Raw genomic sequence first — 18,878 nt, forward strand, 5'->3', positions numbered from 1 at the left:
GACAGCGGATCACCATCATGCTAAATCTGGGTGGCACCGACCTAACTCCCACCTTTCTCTACCGTACCTTTCCACTGTTGATTGTTGGGTTCATTTGAATATTAAACCCTTCCTCCATTTATCACTCGCTGCGACACCTCTATTTAGGCTGCTTTGGGGGCATTGCGGGACATTTATCCCCCTTTTCGTACTTAGTGGAGGCCTCCATTCATTCAGCCATTTATAACACATGGCATACCTCCGATGACCCTGAGTTGCGAGTGGTCGCCAGTGTATAGTTTTGAGGTAGCGGTATAACGAGACAAGACGACTTTTTGAAAGAAAACTTGGAGAGAACTGTGCGCTTAAAAAAGTCCTTGTGAAGGGCCAAGTACGTACTCCCTTATGTATGTGATGACCAGTGGTCACGACGCGACGCGTCGAGGCAAACGATCAAGATCTGACTGTCCGAATAAGGCAAGTCGGTCGCGACTTTGTTTATGTTTGGCATTGCCAGTTTCAACCGCCTCGGTGCAGCGTGTTGGAACACGCCATTCACTCTCTTCTACCTCCTCGTCTATCTCCGGTCCATTTCGGAGAAATTTTCTTAAGAAATGGGACTAAATTGCGATTTACTCTGCCAGTTTGGAGACAGGTCTGCCTCAGTTCTATTTTTCGTCCGTGAACCTAGGTTATGTTGAACTTGCGATAAATATACCCAGGCTCTATTTTACAACATTTCCACAATCTGCACCGAATCCTGCAGTCTTGAACAAACACTGCAATGAAGATGACAACCGGCCGCGTATACGAACGCGTAATCGTGCAGAGCCATCGTCTGCGTTGGACGACATGGCGTCCTATTACTTTTTTACCATTGATGACCAGCTGCTTTACCTGTCATTCTTCCAAGACTGGGGTCCACTCAATATTGCGATGGTCTACAAGGCTTGTATACTCATTCACGAGCTTTTGGAGGTATGGACGCGCCTTGGTGTTGCTGTTCTGCCACTCACGTGTAGCGTTGCGGCTCGATGACAGGATCCCAATCTCGCGCAGTACAGGCTCGTTCTTTACTCTTCCGATGACCCCAGACGGAAGGCCAATGCAGCTCTTCTGATGGCGCTCTATGTAGTGCGTGCTACACCCTCTCAACAAGTCACTCCGCTAACGTCGCAGCCGCAGATGATCGTCCAGCGGCGAGCTCCATGGGAGGCCTTCCACCCCATTGCAGAAGTGGAGTTTATGCCATTCCGTGATGCCGGCCGGGGCCCCTCAGATTTCAATCTCAATATACAGGACTGTCTCTGGGGGATCTGGAAAGCCATGCAGAATGGTCTATGTGATATGAACGAGTTCGACATTGAGGATTATGAGTTTTATGAAAAGGTAGAAAATGGTGACTGGAACTGGATAACACCCAATTTCATCGCGTTCGCCTCACCTGTCGACTCGGCTTGGATAAAGAAGGAGAAGGAGTCGAAGGAGTCGGCGGAATCTGGCACATCATTGTATTCCGCTGCATCTTCCACAAAAAACCTCGCATTGCAGCGCAAGCTCCCCACACCATTCCTTAACTGTCTCGATTACTTCGAGAAGCGAAACATCAAGCTCGTCGTGCGCCTTAATACCAAACTTTATGATCGAGACACATTTTTGGATCGTGGGGTTGATCATATGGAACTCTATTTTGATGATGGTACCAATCCGACAGATGAGATTGTGCGGACCTTCATCGACACCGCAGATAGGATAATCGAATCCGGTGGCGTGGTCGCCGTTCACGTAAGTTACCATCTTGCTGCATAGATCCTCTCTCTTGACGATTACTTTCGACCTAGTGTAAAGCTGGCTTGGGACGAACGGGTACACTAATAGGTGCATACCTCATATGGAAGTATGGTTTTACAGCGAATGAAGTGATTGCGTTCATGCGTATTGTTCGACCGGGTAGCGTTGTTGGCCCCCAGCAACAATTCATGTATTTGAAACAGCTGGAGTGGTCCAAGTGGGCAGCGGTTGATGAAATACAGAGGCAGCAAAGAGCGAACGCGATACCACCAGAACCTGCACCTATGGTTACTCCTGCGACACCTCCGGCTGATACAGACGAAGAGATCGGACGCATTGAGATGACCACCCCCCCGCCAACTGGCCCAGCGTATCCCCCTGTAACTCCGAGTAGGCATGTTGCAGCGGCGGCTGCTCATGCCAAATCCATTGCTACACCTGGCCAGCCCCGGAAGACGCCATCAGGCAAAAGAATCGCGCGTGAAGCTATTGACGAGAGCGAATCAGACGAAGACACAGATGATGTTCTTCCCCTCCCCGCTATGCCGATGACGCGCAACAAGAGCAAAACCGCTCTGGTGACGAAGATCACAGCGTCGGAAAGACGGCCCACTCGAGTGACTAGATCGACAGCTGGTGCAGCAGCTATTCGAAAGGCGGGCACGGGCATCAAGCCCCCCGTATCACCCGTTAAATCCACAGGCCAACAACCTCCGAACAAAATACCTAGACTCGCTACGACCAAGACAACGACTGCTGCGAAAGCTGCCGCTGCGCGTCAGAAACCTGTTCCTGTTCCCGCCGCCATAACACGGCGACCTCTACCCTCTCCCGCACCCTCACGTCTCCCTACGTTGATTCCCTCTAAGCGACCTCACCACGCGTCAACACTCACCGAGGTTGCCAATGCTACCACGAAAAAGGCTGGTCCTACTTCTGATGCATGGATGACAACCAATGCCGCCGCCGTTGTGGTTCCTGGGAGCAAGACTGCACGACCGGGGTTGAGGAGTATACGGCGTCGACGGAGCAGCTTTAGCTCTGCTGACGTTGTTGCATGACGTGTTGCGTTTTCTCTTCTCTCGTGCTTAGCTCGTACAGTGTGGATCCTGGCTATTTAGTTATTACCATCTCGTCGTTGATATCTCGCACGCTTTGTCTGCACGCGCAATAACCCCCATTCCCCTGCCGCCATTATTTTTTTAGTATATTATGTTAGTTTGTTTTCATCGTTATAGTGTCAAGATATCGACGAACATGATTTCACGGTTGATTAAATATCATCTGAGGGAATTCATGCTGGTACCGTCAGGCCAAAGGTTCCACTCCAAGTTAAGTGGGTGGGTCATTTTGTTAGAGTTTGTGAATTATTTTAGCGTGATGCCGTAGCACGAGTCTCAGCGTAATGCCCCAAAAGCTCTCATTCTCTAGCAACACATTGCTACAATAATTGACATCCAGCTAGACAATTTGACCTAGCAGAGCTGTAAACTAGATCATTCATTTCGCCTGTGTGCTATCCTCGGAGACATCTGACGCTGATCCTTCTGACGCATATGTTTCGCTTGTGAAAAACAATACTTATTTAACCTAATTACCAAGAAGGTAGAAGAGCTCGCTCGTTCAGATGGGTTTGTGATTCGTGATGGCTTGAAAGAGCTCTCAGATAGATCTTGTACAAATTACAAGTTGAGAATCGAGTTCTGGCTGCTAATTAAGAACATTACGAGAAAGCGCGCTATTATCGAAAGGAACAGTTTGTTCAATTTGAACATCGGTTCAATGATGGGAAACGGCTTGTTCAATTCAGATATAGGAATATGGAAGTACGTACTGACATGCTATGTTTAGAGTATTGATATCTTGCTCATTCAGGTCATATGCCAACCCACGATGGTTTCGGTGGTTTCATCATCGAACGCACTCGTTGGTGGCGACTACCTACCTTGAAGAGCGCAGGTACTAATGCAATCATGCGTTCGCGTGCGGGACCTCAGTACAAATGATTAGCGAAGTATCAAAGCGAGATGATTTGAAGGGAACGCGGCTGGGATGAGAATCATGGACAGCTTCGCTTTTTCCCGATACGATTCATGATATCCCGCGTCAATGAGGGTATAGACTCGACATCAAGGTGGCACCTTCATTTCATATGTATTCTATCGTGGTCATCACAGATCGTCAACAAGACTATGGATAGACAGCAGGCTTCGTCGATTCCATCATTCGCCTTGTCCAGTTTTCTAATTCGGTAGAAGGCAGTTCTTGCCATTTGTCCAAAACCTTTCAAGATATATGAGTAAGCAGCAGTTAAGGAAAGCATGAACCTACTTCATCAAGTTCCTTGAGAAGTCGTAGTGCCTTCTCCTCGGAATCAGCAGTCCCTTCAGCTCTCTCCTGTAACTGAGAAGTTAATGTACTGTTCTCTGCTTCAATCTAAGTTCGATCTATTAGAGATGCGTGGATTATGGGTAAGCTGCCACACCTGGGATAACATCTCTCGCAGTCGAATATTTTCCTCCTCGAGTTTTGGAATAGTCCGTGCAGAAATAGCTGCTCGAGGTTCCAGTTCCTCTCGCCACTGGTCCTTGGCTTCTATATTCCGTTGTTTCCTTTCTTTGGATTCCTCAACGATGCGATGAAGAGTATCGATATTTTCTTGGACATTCAAACGCTGAAATAGTTTGTCCAAGTCTCGCTACTTGCAACGTCAGACCGCGTCATTCGAAGATCAAAGCTAGCTATGTACGAAGGATTGTGATTCGATGTAATCAGATATTTGGTTGAAAATTGCTGTCGAGCCATCTTTATCCTCGGTAGTATAAGTAGGAAAACATTCGGCAAAATCTTCATATCTACGACCATTGTGAGCTGTTACTGTGAGGTTGGCAAACGAATAGGACAGCTTACGTCCACTTCCTAGAAGACCGTCGTACAGCAAGCTGAAGAGCTGACTGAAAGTAAGACCAGCGTATAGTGGTGCCCTGGGAGTTCATCGTCAACAAGCATTTAAAGCTAAAGTTCAGACATGCGCGTCGCGTGACGTGACGTGTTGATCATGTGAGTGTGTGCGATACCCAAAGGGTCCGGAAGATCCGATCTGCATTTGACGATGCGATCCAAGGATTGAGTTAGGATTCGCGACAGCCTGAACTCGTTACTTATATTCTCGAACGGAAATGATCCCTCCATGTGACTTGAGCACTTGAGCAACCAAAAAGTTCTTCATCCCAACTTCATCTCTCTTCCAGACCAACTTGAAGAGATTTCAAGGAGCGGATTTCAGCATAGCAGATACAGTGATTTTCCGAGGATCTGCTTATTCGCAGCTAATCCCACATGATATGGGATAATATGCGAACTTTCATTCCGATCCAACGGTTTTATCTGAAGGAGCATCTCTTACTTCAAGAATTCCATATCTATGATACGAACCCACCCACTTTATGTCTGACCAAAATTTAGGACACTAGACTGGCTAGCACTCATAAGCGCGGGTGCAAAATCTTTACTATATGTGACTGACTCAAAACGTTATTATATGAAAGGAAGACCAACTCCAAACAAACCCTCATGCAGAGAGGAACGCGTTTTTGATCTAGCATGGCTATAATAAAGGCTGATCGTTGACGTGCGCCGGCCCCCTTCAGACAGCGTTTATGGCCGAATCTGGTGTGCCTAGGTCCACTGTCAACTGTGTTTGCCTCATTTAAACTTCCCTGCAAGCATTTAGATAACATGTGTTGTGAGAGGCAACCGGCCCCGGGAAACTCAGATGGCATGTTGGTACCGTCTTTACATCAACATCATCCGTTGAAGATGAGAGTATCATGTTCTAGCTAACAAAGCTGTTCCCGTAAAAAAGACATGGACGGAGAGAGCAAAGCGCCTGAACCGTATACCACGACGAGTATTCAATTATATATCCTTCGATTTCCTATGTCAACCGCCATGACTGCGGTTCCCAAATGTTCGGACGCAGGTGATACCGTAGACATGGGATGATATTGATCCAGATTCTGGGTGGGCTGCGGTTACGAAACGATACGATCGGAAATGGGGGGGTGCATAGATTCTCCTTGAAGAAGGTCATCCGGATAATGAGAGGATGCGACGCAATGTAGAGACCTGCGGTCATGAAATTCGTTACCACCTTCGTGACGAAAGCCCTGGCGATACAATATCTCTGACATAAGAAATGATAGAATACTCGGGACGAGGCAGGAAAGAACAAGATGTATGTCACGAAAGTGAGAAGAATCGCCCTCATCATATTCAAAAAATACTGAAGAACCCATTGGGTACACCCTCCACGTTCCTGAAGGAGATTTGTGGGCCTGGAGTTCGCGAGAATGTTCTTCGCAGACGAATATTCTCCCAAATCCCCCGGCGACACGGATTTTGCTTAACATTGGTCATTGCTGCGTACCGCGAAGACGACGGGTTCCAATCAAGCAGCGAACCCGCTCAAGATGAGATACTATATTCGTTGCTTCATGTTTTAATGCAAATTCAATGTTAACCAGTGCTTCATCTGCTATTTTCAGCATGTTGCATGAAAGATTGAGATTGATCTGCTCTGCCTTAGTGGGAGGTCTTTTGCGAGCCGCAGATGAAGTCTTTGGACAAGGAAGAACTCCTCAGCCAACCTGCCAACGGTCCGCCGTTACCCATCAATCGGTCTTTAGCGTCTTGATACTCTGCAACGGAGCATTTTACATCATTATATATTTTCTGTCTGCATAGTGTTTAAAAACCAACGGGGCTATTAGTGAAACGACTCACGACTGATCAGAGAGCCCCAAAGCCTTGCAAACCTGATGGTATAGTAAGAACATTGACATCTGGCATAACAGTGGTCTATTCAAAGGTACAATGGGCTTCGATTAATCTAAAGAAAAGGGAAGAAGATGCACCTGGATTTTTCGCGTAACCGGTGCTTTGGGGATACACCTCGCTTGAAACCATTGATGAGGACTTCATATGTCTTGTGCGAGTCAGCAATCCAACAAAGAGCTATCTATCGCAATAAGTTGGAAAATTCTTATACAACCACACAAGACTAACAATCGTTGCAGGAGCCAGAAGCTGCCCTGAGAACGTCGCGAGAATGGATGAACGGCACGCTAGTGAGGCTTATGGATGGCTTCTGGAGACAATAATTTCCCGCAGGATCTACAAAACCCGTAAGAAATATGATCGAGGAAGTTGGCGACTAGATGCACCTAAGCATCCCAACCGATCCCACAAGGCTCGATTGCAATCTTCCAGAACGATATCGTACATATTGGGAGGTACCTCACCGACGATTATGTTCGATATATAAAGAGGTGACAAAAACGACGATGCCAGAGCCCCTTGCATACCCAGAAAGCTCCATGAAGCAATCTTGTCGCTACAAGACATGGATTGGGTAGGAGGGGAGTCCGCTCGGCCGGGCTTCGTTCGAAGGACGGCATAGAGCGAGTACCCGTCGCGTCCTCGTGCAGCTGCTGCAGGATCTGCAGGATCTCTGACAGTAGAGTCCTTGAGGAGTGCCATCTCTTCATCTTGGAAGACGGCGAGAAATCTGGTTGATGCGTCTCCGCCTGATGTAGCGTTAGCGATACCGTTGGTAAGTTGGCGATATAAAGTCAAGCGACTCACACGGAACGGTGGAGATGTAGAAATTGAGTGCTACACCATCTCCCAACGCGTACTTTCCACTCGTCCGACGAACGATCCAGTGAGATGGCGTTTGGCGAAGAATTTCTTCCATAAACCACCGGATGGCGCCGCGTCGGGCGAGCACCTCAGCATGACTGTCGTGTAAAGCTTCTCCCTGGATTGGCAGTCGAACAGTAGGCAAACATTTTGTCCCCGTCGCAATGGAGATGACCTTGATGCGCCTTTCATCATCGGTCAGGAAGAATGACGCGAGGATAGTGAATTTTCCATCTGGTGGAGAAATTTTTAGAGCAGTGTAGATTTCGTGAATGTGGCAGATTATCGGGTCGAAAGAAACATCGTCAGGCATGGGGCATGTGATGGGAACAAAGCAACTTGACAGAGGGTCGGCTTTCTCCGTAGCCATTCCCAGGATGGAGTGCCTCCAGACAGAAAAACGTTTACACTTATCTCATTAGAACTACTGGTTGCTGTGGCGTCGACATCTTTTCTCATGGCTATGGATACAATCCTACGAGACAGCGCAAAAGATGTCCTTCTCATGCAACGGGAGAAAGTACAACCGGAATTTTTATGACAACTTCCTTCGTTCACTTCATTTATGTATGAACATTACCTTCGCCCACCAATCAGACATCAAGGCGGCCCTTCACAGTTTTGTCCCCCTTGTATCCAATCGTGAACCCGAAGTTGAGGTTTTGTAATGCCATCATGGGCTTTGGATGCCAACGGCAATTGCTGTAATTTCATTAGGCTTCTTCGTGCCGCTTCTGTCTTACAGTTTGATGGACTGCAATTGCTTCTGCCCACCGTAGTTCTGATGATCAAGGCCTGCGCTTGACCAACTTCCGTCATTCAATTTAGACAGCCACGTACCCTGAAAGGGCCACAGAACGGGCAAGAGCTAGACCCTGCAGAGGATCTTGACAGCGTGGTTATCATGATCAGAGGTCACTTTTCCCGGTACCGTCAGCTGGGCCGAGAACGGTATTTAGTGCGATCTCTACCATGAAGGCAATGGCAGTTCACCGCTACCATGTGTATGCCCCCTTGGCAGTCATCTGTGAGGGACATGAAGTACTTTCAAAGCTAGTAAACTCAGCTGGCTATACGTGCTCAGTATCATAGTAGTGATGTAAAGTTGTACCCACTCAAATTTGCCTTACTCGTAAGCAATGACGTCACAACTGAGTTTTCTTAGCCTACAGTCATGCCACCTAGCTTGGCATTGCTCTCATCCCTCCATATACCCCACGAATTCTCCGGCTACGAGAAATTAGAAGACGAACAGATCATACAAAGGCTACAGAGATGGAAATGTGACGCGTCTCAGGTCCTTTTTGAGCTCAAAACATTGCTCAACCAACGTGATGAAAATCTTTCTCTGGAGGATCAGGCTGAAATTGTCGTGTCCATTGTACCTTTCGGCCGCGAGGATCCATGGGTTGTGCCAACGGCGCGTGAGACTTCGACGGGTGAGCAACAACTCACGCCTTCTCGTTGTACTTTGATCTTAGTGAAATTCAGATATCCTACAACGTTTTCGAGAGCCAGATATACATTTACTGAAGCGAATCCTGACGTACAATGTGAAACCACTCTTCCTATCGACACCTCACCCGTCCTTGAACCTTTCTACTGGTCGTAGACTGCCTCGTCTTGCAGGGGGTTCTATGGCTTCTCAGGACTATTACGAAGAGCAAACATGGAAAGAACATCCCGAGACGGCGAGCCTTGTATCTTTCGTAGTAACGAATATCAGGGTCAGTCTCAACTTTCGCCTACATCTCAGAATTCTATGTCGACATGCGTTCAACAGAGCGAGGATTATGAGGACTTATGGCATCTTGTCATACCCTCGGTGATGTCCCTCCTCGATGACTATGAAGTTCGCTACAAGATCAAAGGGGTGCGAATAGTCTCCGAAATGTTACAAAAAGTCCCAAAGGCGCTGTTAAAGCGCACTGGAATCGATGGGCTATTACTGTCGGTGAGTCTAGAATTTCCCCGCCTTAAGTTCACCACACATGTTCAGCCTTCCATTCAGTCTCTGAACAATTGCTTGGGGCACTTGAAAGATCCAGAGTCTCCCGAACTTGTACGGGCCGCTATTTCCGCGACCTTGTCGTTGATATTGCTCACTACCGAACATGGGACTGCGCAGCGGTTTGATCAGTTGTGTGCATTGTTGGGTGATGGCATAATCGGAACAGCCTGGTTATACGCGTCTGACAGCTGTGAGGTGATCTTAGCTACGATTGAAGCACTTCCACCTTTGTTGAAGGCATTAGGCATCGGCATCGCACGTTATCTAAAGGTTCTCGATTTCCTTTATCTTGAAGCGGCTCGGCTGACTTGCCGTAGGCTCTTATCCCACAACTTGTACACCCTCTTTACCCGAATTCTGTGAGACCGACCCCCGTTGTATTGCAGAAGCATTCGTTGATTGCTCTTGTGACTGTCATTAACGAATGTTCCCCGAGAATCGGCAGATGGAAAGGAACGATCTTAGATGGTGTTGGAAGATGTTGGGTGGCGCTTCAAGATGTTGATCCCAACAGAAATGATGAAGGTAATGTCATATGGAGTTTGTTACTTGCTTGAGACTTATGTGGTTACCAATTCAGGTGCTTGTGAAGAGTTGAAGGAGCAGCTCCGTAGCACATGTCTGCAGCTCGCGAATGCGTGTCCTTCGATCATCCAGGTGGGTGGAGGCCACGCGTTTTTTGTTCGGTGTAGCTGAGTGCATCAATCAGGGCGAATACGAACGGTTCCTCGCTGTTAATCACGAGATGTTTTCTGACCTGTTGAAACCCGCTTTTGAAGGAGACCGGAAGGAGGGTAAGTCTCCCCAGAGTGCTTCATGAATGATTCAGATTGACGTTTGTTGCTAGACAAGGAAAGGGCTGTACAATCACATGGAATATCATAGCACTACCATCGTACACATGTATGCAACATTGAAACTGTGTGTTGTACGGGGAAAACGAGATCATCGATCTTGGGGGGATCCGCTGACGAGATTCATCTTTGGTATGTATCTAATTTAGCGAAAGCCTTCTCGGTTGAGTAGTGTGGGAGAGACCAGAGAGAAAAGAGAGATACTAGCTTTCGAGAGAATGGGCTGGCAAAGGGCATCGTGGTCTACGCATGTAGAAGCTCTAGATCTGATCTGAGACTACGAAGGACGACGAGGAGCCTCGGAGTGGACCGGAAGAATAAAGTGAGGTCCCGGACCGGTGTCATTCAGGCGGACTTGTGAGATCTCGGCGTCTTCACGTGCTCGCTATCTTTTCCTTTTCATTCCTCCATTATGTCCGTCCCTTTCATTTAAGCCCATACTTACCTTCACCCCCACGACTGCTTTTTTCTCTTTATTCAATCATGAGCTTCACTGTTGAGGACCTTGTTTCCTCCTTTTCCTCTAGCCATATCGGCCAGGAAGCAATGGATCTCGCCGCGCTTCAGGTCAGGAGCCTTTGTCGTCGTGGTAGCTGTCTATCTATTGACCTTATTCTTCTTCCAAAGGCTCAGCTAGCACAGGCCTTGTTCGTGCAGGACATGCCGCGAGAGAATCATTGCCGCCGGCCGTGTAGCACCCCTACGTTGCGGACGCCGTCGTCGAGTTTTAGCTGGGGCCCGGCTATAGGACAGTCGTCGTCGAGGCGCCAGACCGACGAGGTTATGCGTGACTCGGACGAGCTGGAAGACGAGAGAATGGTCGAGGACCTGTTGCTCCCTGAGCCGCCCATTTCCGTGGCGCACTTTGCTGTGCCTTCCCAGTCCCGGCCCCAGCACAAAAGCCAAAAGTCCACGGGAACGGGATTCACTGCAATCTCATCAGAATCTAATTTCACGACAACAGACCCTTTCTATATGGCGCAGCTGCAGGCTATGCAGTACAATAGCCCACCGCCCTCCGTTTTCTCCCAGCTTGGCCGCCCTGCCCAGCAGTCGCCCTTTGTGCAGCCGCAACAGCCTTATCCGTTACCCTCGCACAGGGATGGGTTCCTTGGTTCACCATCAGCATCATCTATTTCCATAGACCCCTCATCATATCTTGTCACCTCCTCACCATTTGAGTGCTGACCGGGCTTTCGAGCGCGGCCTTATCTCGTTATTCAGGCTGTCGGGCCATTATTGACAGCAAATGGCCTCCCGTCATCGTCCCGCCGCTCATTCCAAACTCTTATTCGGTCATCTTCCGATCGGGCCAACAGCGCCCGGACCGGCGTATACCCTCAGGAAATGCCAAACTCCGCCGCTCCCTCCCAATCTATCTTCCAGTACTCATAATTATTAGATCTCTTATTTTCTGTAATGTAGATTCACACGCAGTGTTACTGTTGTTGTAAGATAGGTTAGGCCTGATCTCGATATTGTTGACGATGCTCTTCATTTCTTCCGCGAGTGCTGCGATGGCTTATCGAAAATGATATCGAAGTGGATACCGGTACCCTGATTGCCCGAGTCGAGACCGTACGGAAGTAATTTCATTGTAGCAGCGGCTCACTGCCGTTCCAGGGAAGTTTTTGGTGGCGCACATAATCGAGACCCTTCTCGCCCAGCCCATACCTTGAGGTAGTGACGTATGTGTAATTTGAGCTCGACGACCGCGAAGATGGATGAATTGTATCACAGTCTTGTGGGGTAAAATTGTCTGTTAATATTCATTGAGTTGCCTTGGAAATCAAGAGCTGATGGCTGGGAGTCTCATGAAAGGATACAGTGCCCGCTGATCGTGTTTCTTGATAAAAGAAAGGCTTGGTAGAGTACCGGAAACAATATTGTACATCTAGGCCCAGTTCGAAACTGAGAGCTTAGGCGTACATCAAAGGAGGCGTCTGTCAGAAAAAGCGGGGATTGGGGCCACAGTACGTTTTGTGGCCAGACCAGAAACAGTTGCCACTAGCAATCCCGAATGATGCGAGGATGGAAATACATCTGAAACTTAGAGTTTGATGTCCTTGGACGGGATAGACAAGCAGCTGTGCGCCAATCTGCCGAAACTTGCTGCCTAGGATCCTCATCGAACCCTATTGGACGCTTCCAAGTATATGGCTCATATATTGAATTTCCTTTTTAAAAGGTTTGCGAGGATCTTTAGGAAAGCCAAGCTGAGCGCGTTAGGATGCTCAGCAGTTTCGCACAACACAAGTCTTCGCCGTATAGTTTATTCGGTCTCATCCTGATTAAACGCGGCATAGCCCTTTGTTCCTCTATGTCTCGTCCGCATGCATGAAGTAACACCGTAGATTGAAGTCGGCGGTGCGGTAAAGAAAAAGCCAAGTTGAACATGTTCCAGAGCTGTTTCTATACATCTAGACACCACACATGATATGATACCTGACCAGCAATTGAAAAATCCGAGCAGGGGGGGGGGAGGGTGGAACTGACAGGGCAGTGGTGGAAGGCAAAGCGCAGATTCACGTTACCTGACCGTTTAGTGGCATTGGACAAGAGAAAAAAATGCAGAGGCCATCGGTAAGTACTGAAAAAGGAGAATGAGCAGAATGCTGTGGATAGCAAGACCTTCCTGTTTCAAGAAGATTGGTACTGGTAAAACATACACGTCCAGTAGCCAGAAGCCCCTGTATCATTAGCTGGTGTTTGTTCGTGTTGACTCACGCGTTGAAAGTACCGTACGCTTCCTTGCTCCAGCCAGCACCAAGGCTCTCATTTCTTCGCTATCTGCGCATCTAGATTCTTCTTTATTGCCTGCTGGCCTCGTGATAGTCGCGTTTTTGCAGCAGGAAAGATGCCCGAGACAACGATATTCAAGGTGAGTCGGCCAGGTCAGAACACATCATTTTCACACCAAGCTCATTTTGCTGCAGGCGACGTACAGCGGGATCCCCGTGTACGAGATGTGCGTCCAAATTAACACCATTTTACACGATTTCTCACTGCGTAACACGTCCAGGATGTGCAAGAGTGTCGCCGTGATGCGAAGGCGCTCCGATTCGTGGCTGAATGCGACACAGATCCTCAAAGTTGCCGGCTTCGACAAACCCCAGCGAACTCGTGTCTTGGAACGGGAAGTGCAAAAGGGTGAGCATGAAAAGGTCCAAGGCGGCTATGGTAAATACCAGGGTATGACGCTGTTCTTTGCTATCGCGAGCAACCGGTAACACTCCTTCAGGAACCTGGATTCCTTTGGAACGTGGCTTGGCCCTAGCGAAGCAGTACAACTGCGACGGCCTCCTCAAGCCAATCATCGAATTCCAACCAGCCGCTAAAAGCCCACCGTTGGCTCCGAAACACCTCATCACCAACTCCAGCGCCCGCCCTTCGCGTCGAGGAGGTGCCCCTGAATCCAGCACCGCAAGCTTGTCTGTTAGCACCCGCTCATCCAGACGCCAGGTCGTCGATGTTCCCGAGGAATCAGAACACGAAACACTTTCAGTGCGGGGTTCCGAAGATGGGTCGATGACGCCTTCGCCTTCTGAGGCTTCGTCAAGCTCACATACACCCTCTCCCATCAGAAGTCCAAAGGCATATCATAATGGTGTTTCTGGCGCTCGCTCCAACACTAGACGGAGCAGGTATGATAGCGAATTTGCTTCCATGGCAGATCCAGAGGCCGCTAGGCTCAACGGCAAGACCGATGCCCGTGCTTATGGGGACCAGATATTGGAATACTTTATCTCAGATACCAACCAGGTGCCACAGGTTCTCATCTCTCCGCCTCCTGACTTTGACCCCAACATGGCCATTGACGACGACGGACATACCGCGTTGCATTGGGCTTGTGCTATGGGTCGCATACGCATCGTCAAGCTGCTGCTCACCGCTGGTGCTGATATTTTCAAGGTCAACAAATCAGGCCAAACCGCGCTCATGCGTAGTGTCATGTTCGCGAACAACTATGACGTTCGCAAGTTTCCCGAGTTGTACGAATTGCTGCACCGCTCAACTCTGAATATTGACAATTACAATCGGACTGTCTTTCATCACGTTGTTGATGTTGCTATGGCCAAGGGAAAGACTCATGCCGCGCGTTATTACATGGAGATCATTCTAACACGGCTCGCGGATTACCCCAAAGAACTTGCAGATGTTATCAATTTTCAGGACGAAGATGGGGAGACAGCGCTGACTATGGCAGCTCGGTGTAGAAGCAAGCGATTGGTGAAAATCCTCATTGACCATGGCGCTGACCCCAAGATTGTTAACCACGATGGCAAGAGCACAGAGGACTACATCTTAGAGGATGAACGGTTCAGGTCATCACCTGCGCCTCCCTCTCGTGTTATGCCTATGTCTTTCCGGAATATCCAGGCTGCTTACCCTCCCCCTCACGCACCGCCGGATTACTCATTCGCGCCGGCGAACGGAGATCGGCCTCCCCTCCATCATTCTATTGCGGCACAACGCGCTAGTACGCGTTGTGTCAATGACATCACGAGTATGATGGACAGCTTGGCTGCCTCGTTTGATAAAGAGCTTAGAGACAAAGAGCGCGACACGGTCCAGGCCCACGCGCTCCTGGGAAACATACAGGCAGAAATTCTTGAAAGCCAGCGCGCCGTGGGACATCTACGGTCGCAGGCCGAGGGGTTGGCGCATACAAACGACACTCTAAAGACTATGGAGAATGAGCTCAATACCAAGATGGGTCGTAGATATAGGCTGGGCTGGGAGAAATGGGTCAAGGACGAGGAGGCACGTGAGAAGGCCATCAGGGATTCAGCCAATGGGGAGTTAATGTTAACACCTGCTACAGCTTCTCACCTAGCGAGCATCGGAATGGACGGCGAGTCAGCCGCCGAGCTAGGGAAGGGTAAAGGAAAGCGGAAAGCATCTTCGGATCCGGAGGATATTTCGGATCTGATTGCCTTGCATTCGGGAATACCGACGGATCCTGAGGCACTGAGACAAGCCTGTGGGACGTTGCGGGAAGAGATTATCCAGGCGCGAAAACGGAGAAAGACAATGTTTGAAGAGTTGGTGACGTTCCAGGCCGAGGCTGGGACGAATGGTAGGATGAGTGAATATAGACGCTTGATTGGAGCTGGCTGTGGAGGGATCCCCCCCTCGGAAGTCGACAGCGTCTTGGGAGTGTTGTTGGAGGTGAGAGTACTTAATATTCTAATCTTAGTGTGCGTTATTGATTTTTCCCCCTCGCAGACTCTGGAATCAGAAGAGCCGAGTTCATCGTCTCTTGGCTGGAATGGATCAAGACCCATGAATGCTGAAAACATGCGATGATCTCTTCTCGGACTACTGGACATTATGATTTGTTCCTTCGTTGTTGAAAGCAATGTCTCTCTTATTTGTATAGCATTGTATGTATTTCGTTCTGTCGTGGTGAAAATTATTCATCTAAATATCAATCTATTTTGGAGGATAACATTTGCAGTAGTATCCACGGTACTTATTTAAACCAGGTGACATATAAGCTCTACAAGGTAAACGACGCGTTATTCACCGCGTCAAAGCTGGGGGATCCAGGATCAACGGGAGCTCTAGAGTTTCGTTTAGATACAGTCTTTAGTGGGATCAGCTTGTTTAATCGAAGGGACGTACCATTATGTTCTTTCCATGCTTGCAATACAGCCCGTCTCGTCACAAAAAATGTTGGTTGGAGGTCTCGTTCTTCAAGATAGCAAGGAAATGAAGTGTTTGCAAGCTGGGACCGTCGTCTAGACAAGGCATGAGTGTTATCCTCAGAATTAGTAGGGAACCTACATAATCCTCAGGTGTGTTTATCTGGACAAGTCGTGATATTGGAGTAGCGAGTGCAACTTCCACAAGTCCACCAATAGCGCGAAAAGTCTGTTGCGGTTTGAGTGTTAGCCGGGCATCCGCATGGAAATCACCTTCGTCCTCAACTTTCGTGACCACACTGGGAGCACACCAATAACAGTGAGTTCAATGTCCGGAATATCCACTCCACAATCAGTGACTTTTTGCTTCCATTGGCTGACCTGCTCTGAATCAGTCAGTACTTGGACATCTAAGATAAGATTATTTTGGACTCAGGGAAATCGACTAAAAAAATTCCTGGTGAGACAGACAGAAATGACAAGAAAACAAGAGACGTACGATTCCGAATCGGCAATCCAGGAACTCCTCAGATGGATGATTGAACACCGGCAGCTGAAGTTGACGCGAGTGTAAAAGTGGCAATGGTAAATTGGCCTGGAATGATAGAAGGATCAGATTCTCCGATTTTAGGGAAAAAGAAATGCTAGTTGTTGCAACGGCCTAGTAGTGACTATTGGACTGCCGGCGCCCGAACTTGAACTCGCACCGGCGACTGAAGTGACTACGGAGACGGTAGAAACGGCGGTCCTGATGGCGGTCGTGAGGAGATATGTCCTGTAGGGACAGACGCGGTTTGTAATGGCGTGCTATCGATGCTGTTGATTTTTGGCGGCAGTACCCCACTTCGACGATACTCGACTTTCTCCATATAATCGGGTTGCCGTCTTTCTCAGTAGCGTTGTCGCGATTGGCAATACACATTTCAATATTCGGGCTTGAGAAGCATGCGATCGATTGCTGCACGGCAATATTGTTGTCGTCCCTGTACCCGGTCCCCCAATAACGACTTGAACGACTGCATTGCTTAATGCGTCAGATGCACTTCTTTGGTAAGGGCAAAGCCAGGTGACCTAAGCTCTAAACCTGTTCAACACCTCGCAACGACCGACAATTGGCAACGTATGACGCAGATCTTGAATTGTCTGAGGCCCGAATTGCTCTTGCCGGGTTGTACGGGAAAGAAGCATCGACCCTGCACTCCATATACACTGCACGTATTCAACAAAGACTAGAGCGGCAAGGCTCAGGTCTCACTTTGTGACTACTTAGCTACTGCCAGTAAGAAGTAGATCTAGCAAGAGCAGCATCGAGAATAACTTCGCGGTAGAACGCGCGCGGATGCATTGCGGTAATATATACTTTATACTAGAACCTTTTTTTTTAGAAACGATGTCGCACATATTAAACACCATTCACCTAAGCATCAGCTGCTGACGGAGCCTCGCGCAGCGCTTCATTCCACAGCTCCACAAAGTTCAGGTTTTCTTTGTTAAATAATTCTTCAATGGACTTGATACCTTCGGGAGTCAAGAAGTGATCCGGCGAATCAGCATGTTCCTTAAGCACGGTCCGGAACTTTTCCGCTAGGTCCTTCTTGCTCATCGCTTCCAACTTCCCCTGAATCAGAGGTGAGAGAGATACATATCTTAGAAACTGCTGACATACCATGAATATCTGCAGCGTTTTAGTCCATCCACCGCCATCTGCGCTATTAAACTTGGCAGCCTGCCAGACTTTCCATCCCGTACTGTCCCTTTAATAGATGCTTACATCCCAGTATTCAAGATCAACTATGCCATCTTCAACAAGGCTGTAGGCCGACATTGGGGCTTCGTACTCAACTGACCAGAATCCGATACGCGTATTGTAACCCACATTCGTTTTAAGGAAGTTGGGATCAATAGCTTGGAATATGGACTGCGTATACGCAAGTTGGAACTCATCCGGTGGCAGCTTATTTAGTGACCCACGACGAAGTCCGGTCGGTTTCCGGAAAACGATTTCTATGGGTCGAAACCCCCAACGGATACGGAGCCATAAGTGACCTAAGACGAACTTCTTGACGACGGGAAACATGAACTGATAGACGAAAATGTCTATGAGGATGTTGATACAGAACCAGAACCAAGAGGAAGGGGGTTCAGCTTTGTGTTTAGGCATCAACTCTCCAACAAAAAGAAAGGCGGTGATATGGTAGCGAGTGGAAGCTGAAATGGCCCTCCAAGCGATGAGGGTGGCCATGATGGTATTGAATGTAAACGGGATTAGGAATATGCCACTTTCCTACAGTCAGCATTGGACATGCTACAAGATATGTAGAAGCTCACACTTTCATCGATATAGGCATTCTATCCAAATGCGTTATGAATGAACCATGACCGGTATCGTACTTGCATAAGAGACTGTACACAGGAGAACCAATGGGAACATCACGAAAGTTTGAGGGCTGCGCCATGGGAAGTGAAAGCAACCACAAATCCGTACTATTTGAATGTCATTTCGATGATGGACCTGTGGGGTGAAACAGGTGGATTGACATTTGATGCATGGAGTTATTATAAGGCACGGACGCTTTCTTTCGTCCTGGATTAAAGGATTTGGATGTGCAGCCGCCTACAGAGGAAGTTAAGATGAGGAGTTGCGCGTACTATACCCAATGTTGTTAGATAGCTTTTATGCATCAAGAGAGAATGAGGACCTTTGCTTATCGTGCTCTGAGATAAGGAACAAAACGTGCTGATTTATACCACAGGCACCAGCCTAGTCATAGGAATCGGAAGCAGATGTCTAAATTTAAAGAATATGGAAGCTCACTTCCCCCTTCTGTGCTTCGTCAGGAAGAAAGCGGTTTAAGTAAAAGTATCAAAACTCTCTATATGCACGCGGCTTAG

At 48.3% G+C, this 18,878-nt stretch overlaps 8 protein-coding genes across 8 annotated transcripts; 4 read left to right on the forward strand and 4 right to left on the reverse strand.

Annotated features, from left to right (window-relative positions):
- Nucleotides 1-519: 519 nt before the first annotated feature.
- Nucleotides 520-3,042, forward strand: BT62DRAFT_949853 (phosphatases II). Its single transcript, XM_043188122.1, has 5 exons — nt 520-634; nt 702-957; nt 1,021-1,113; nt 1,165-1,764; nt 1,821-3,042. The coding sequence occupies exons 1-5, from the start codon at nt 594-596 to the stop codon at nt 2,829-2,831; spliced, it is 2,001 nt and encodes a 666-aa protein (XP_043039439.1). The 5' UTR covers nt 520-593; the 3' UTR covers nt 2,832-3,042.
- A 777-nt stretch (nt 3,043-3,819) lies between these two features.
- BT62DRAFT_1076352 (uncharacterized protein) lies at nt 3,820-4,798 on the reverse strand. Its single transcript, XM_043179209.1, has 5 exons — nt 4,681-4,798; nt 4,520-4,625; nt 4,256-4,468; nt 4,102-4,206; nt 3,820-4,053 (listed from the first exon to the last, which is right to left on the reverse strand). Exons 1-5 carry the CDS (start codon nt 4,764-4,766, stop codon nt 3,961-3,963), a joined length of 603 nt encoding a protein of 200 aa, XP_043039440.1. The 5' UTR covers nt 4,767-4,798; the 3' UTR covers nt 3,820-3,960.
- A 1,140-nt stretch (nt 4,799-5,938) lies between these two features.
- BT62DRAFT_932280 (adenosine deaminase/editase) lies at nt 5,939-7,849 on the reverse strand. Its single transcript, XM_043186327.1, has 6 exons — nt 7,417-7,849; nt 6,996-7,358; nt 6,838-6,945; nt 6,687-6,786; nt 6,556-6,630; nt 5,939-6,508 (listed from the first exon to the last, which is right to left on the reverse strand). The coding sequence occupies exons 1-6, from the start codon at nt 7,841-7,843 to the stop codon at nt 6,355-6,357; spliced, it is 1,227 nt and encodes a 408-aa protein (XP_043039441.1). The 5' UTR covers nt 7,844-7,849; the 3' UTR covers nt 5,939-6,354.
- Nucleotides 7,850-8,647: 798 nt separating this feature from the next.
- On the forward strand, nt 8,648-10,369 carry BT62DRAFT_1006125 (uncharacterized protein; the record flags this gene model as incomplete). Its single annotated transcript, XM_043177216.1, has 8 exons — nt 8,648-8,912; nt 8,965-9,200; nt 9,257-9,427; nt 9,473-9,754; nt 9,802-10,009; nt 10,065-10,141; nt 10,194-10,278; nt 10,332-10,369. 8 exons carry the CDS (start codon nt 8,648-8,650, stop codon nt 10,367-10,369), a joined length of 1,362 nt encoding a protein of 453 aa, XP_043039442.1.
- A 432-nt stretch (nt 10,370-10,801) lies between these two features.
- BT62DRAFT_932282 (uncharacterized protein) lies at nt 10,802-11,975 on the forward strand. Its single transcript, XM_043186328.1, has 2 exons — nt 10,802-10,905; nt 10,966-11,975. The coding sequence occupies exons 1-2, from the start codon at nt 10,822-10,824 to the stop codon at nt 11,524-11,526; spliced, it is 645 nt and encodes a 214-aa protein (XP_043039443.1). The 5' UTR covers nt 10,802-10,821; the 3' UTR covers nt 11,527-11,975.
- A 1,092-nt stretch (nt 11,976-13,067) lies between these two features.
- Nucleotides 13,068-15,905, forward strand: BT62DRAFT_932283 (apses-domain-containing protein). The gene is made up of 5 exons (XM_043186329.1): nt 13,068-13,219; nt 13,275-13,306; nt 13,361-13,530; nt 13,580-15,510; nt 15,568-15,905. The coding sequence occupies exons 1-5, from the start codon at nt 13,196-13,198 to the stop codon at nt 15,646-15,648; spliced, it is 2,238 nt and encodes a 745-aa protein (XP_043039444.1). The 5' UTR covers nt 13,068-13,195; the 3' UTR covers nt 15,649-15,905.
- A 100-nt stretch (nt 15,906-16,005) lies between these two features.
- BT62DRAFT_920024 (uncharacterized protein) lies at nt 16,006-16,908 on the reverse strand (the record flags this gene model as incomplete). Its single annotated transcript, XM_043184190.1, has 4 exons — nt 16,006-16,082; nt 16,125-16,285; nt 16,486-16,581; nt 16,694-16,908. The coding sequence occupies 4 exons, from the start codon at nt 16,906-16,908 to the stop codon at nt 16,006-16,008; spliced, it is 549 nt and encodes a 182-aa protein (XP_043039445.1).
- A 707-nt stretch (nt 16,909-17,615) lies between these two features.
- Nucleotides 17,616-18,759, reverse strand: BT62DRAFT_143987 (uncharacterized protein). The gene is made up of 3 exons (XM_043179841.1): nt 18,686-18,759; nt 18,315-18,634; nt 17,616-18,265 (listed from the first exon to the last, which is right to left on the reverse strand). Exons 2-3 carry the CDS (start codon nt 18,440-18,442, stop codon nt 17,743-17,745), a joined length of 651 nt encoding a protein of 216 aa, XP_043039446.1. The 5' UTR covers nt 18,443-18,634; nt 18,686-18,759; the 3' UTR covers nt 17,616-17,742.
- Between the last annotated feature and the right edge of the window lie 119 nt (nt 18,760-18,878).

The sequence above is a fragment of the Guyanagaster necrorhizus genome, assembly GCF_019112545.1.
Source record: "Guyanagaster necrorhizus MCA 3950 unplaced genomic scaffold BT62scaffold_13, whole genome shotgun sequence".
Classification (NCBI taxonomy): Eukaryota; Fungi; Basidiomycota; class Agaricomycetes; order Agaricales; family Physalacriaceae; genus Guyanagaster; species Guyanagaster necrorhizus.

Coding starts and splice junctions, on each gene's coding strand:
- BT62DRAFT_949853 (XM_043188122.1), top strand. CDS start 594: ATGGGACTAAATTGCGATTTACTCTGCCAGTTTGGAGACAG. Junction 635..701: donor CTCTGCCAGTTTGGAGACAG/GTCTGCCTCAGT, acceptor AAATATACCCAG/GCTCTATTTTACAACATTTC. Junction 1,765..1,820: donor GTGGCGTGGTCGCCGTTCAC/GTAAGTTACCAT, acceptor CTTTCGACCTAG/TGTAAAGCTGGCTTGGGACG.
- BT62DRAFT_1076352 (XM_043179209.1), bottom strand. CDS start 4,766: ATGAACTCCCAGGGCACCACTATACGCTGGTCTTACTTTCAGTCAGCT. Junction 4,469..4,519: donor ACATCGAATCACAATCCTTC/GTACATAGCTAG, acceptor CGTTGCAAGTAG/CGAGACTTGGACAAACTATT. Junction 4,207..4,255: donor TGCGAGAGATGTTATCCCAG/GTGTGGCAGCTT, acceptor GATCGAACTTAG/ATTGAAGCAGAGAACAGTAC.
- BT62DRAFT_932280 (XM_043186327.1), bottom strand. CDS start 7,843: ATGGCTACGGAGAAAGCCGACCCTCTGTCAAGTTGCTTTGTTCCCATC. Junction 6,787..6,837: donor TTCTGGCTCCTGCAACGATT/GTTAGTCTTGTG, acceptor TGCGATAGATAG/CTCTTTGTTGGATTGCTGAC. Junction 6,631..6,686: donor CGGTTACGCGAAAAATCCAG/GTGCATCTTCTT, acceptor ACCTTTGAATAG/ACCACTGTTATGCCAGATGT.
- BT62DRAFT_932282 (XM_043186328.1), top strand. CDS start 10,822: ATGAGCTTCACTGTTGAGGACCTTGTTTCCTCCTTTTCCTCTAGCCAT. Junction 10,906..10,965: donor TGGATCTCGCCGCGCTTCAG/GTCAGGAGCCTT, acceptor CTTCTTCCAAAG/GCTCAGCTAGCACAGGCCTT.
- BT62DRAFT_932283 (XM_043186329.1), top strand. CDS start 13,196: ATGCCCGAGACAACGATATTCAAG. Junction 13,307..13,360: donor GGGATCCCCGTGTACGAGAT/GTGCGTCCAAAT, acceptor TAACACGTCCAG/GATGTGCAAGAGTGTCGCCG. Junction 13,531..13,579: donor CGGCTATGGTAAATACCAGG/GTATGACGCTGT, acceptor ACACTCCTTCAG/GAACCTGGATTCCTTTGGAA.
- BT62DRAFT_143987 (XM_043179841.1), bottom strand. CDS start 18,442: ATGGCGCAGCCCTCAAACTTTCGTGATGTTCCCATTGGTTCTCCTGTG. Junction 18,266..18,314: donor ATGCCTATATCGATGAAAGT/GTGAGCTTCTAC, acceptor ACTGTAGGAAAG/TGGCATATTCCTAATCCCGT.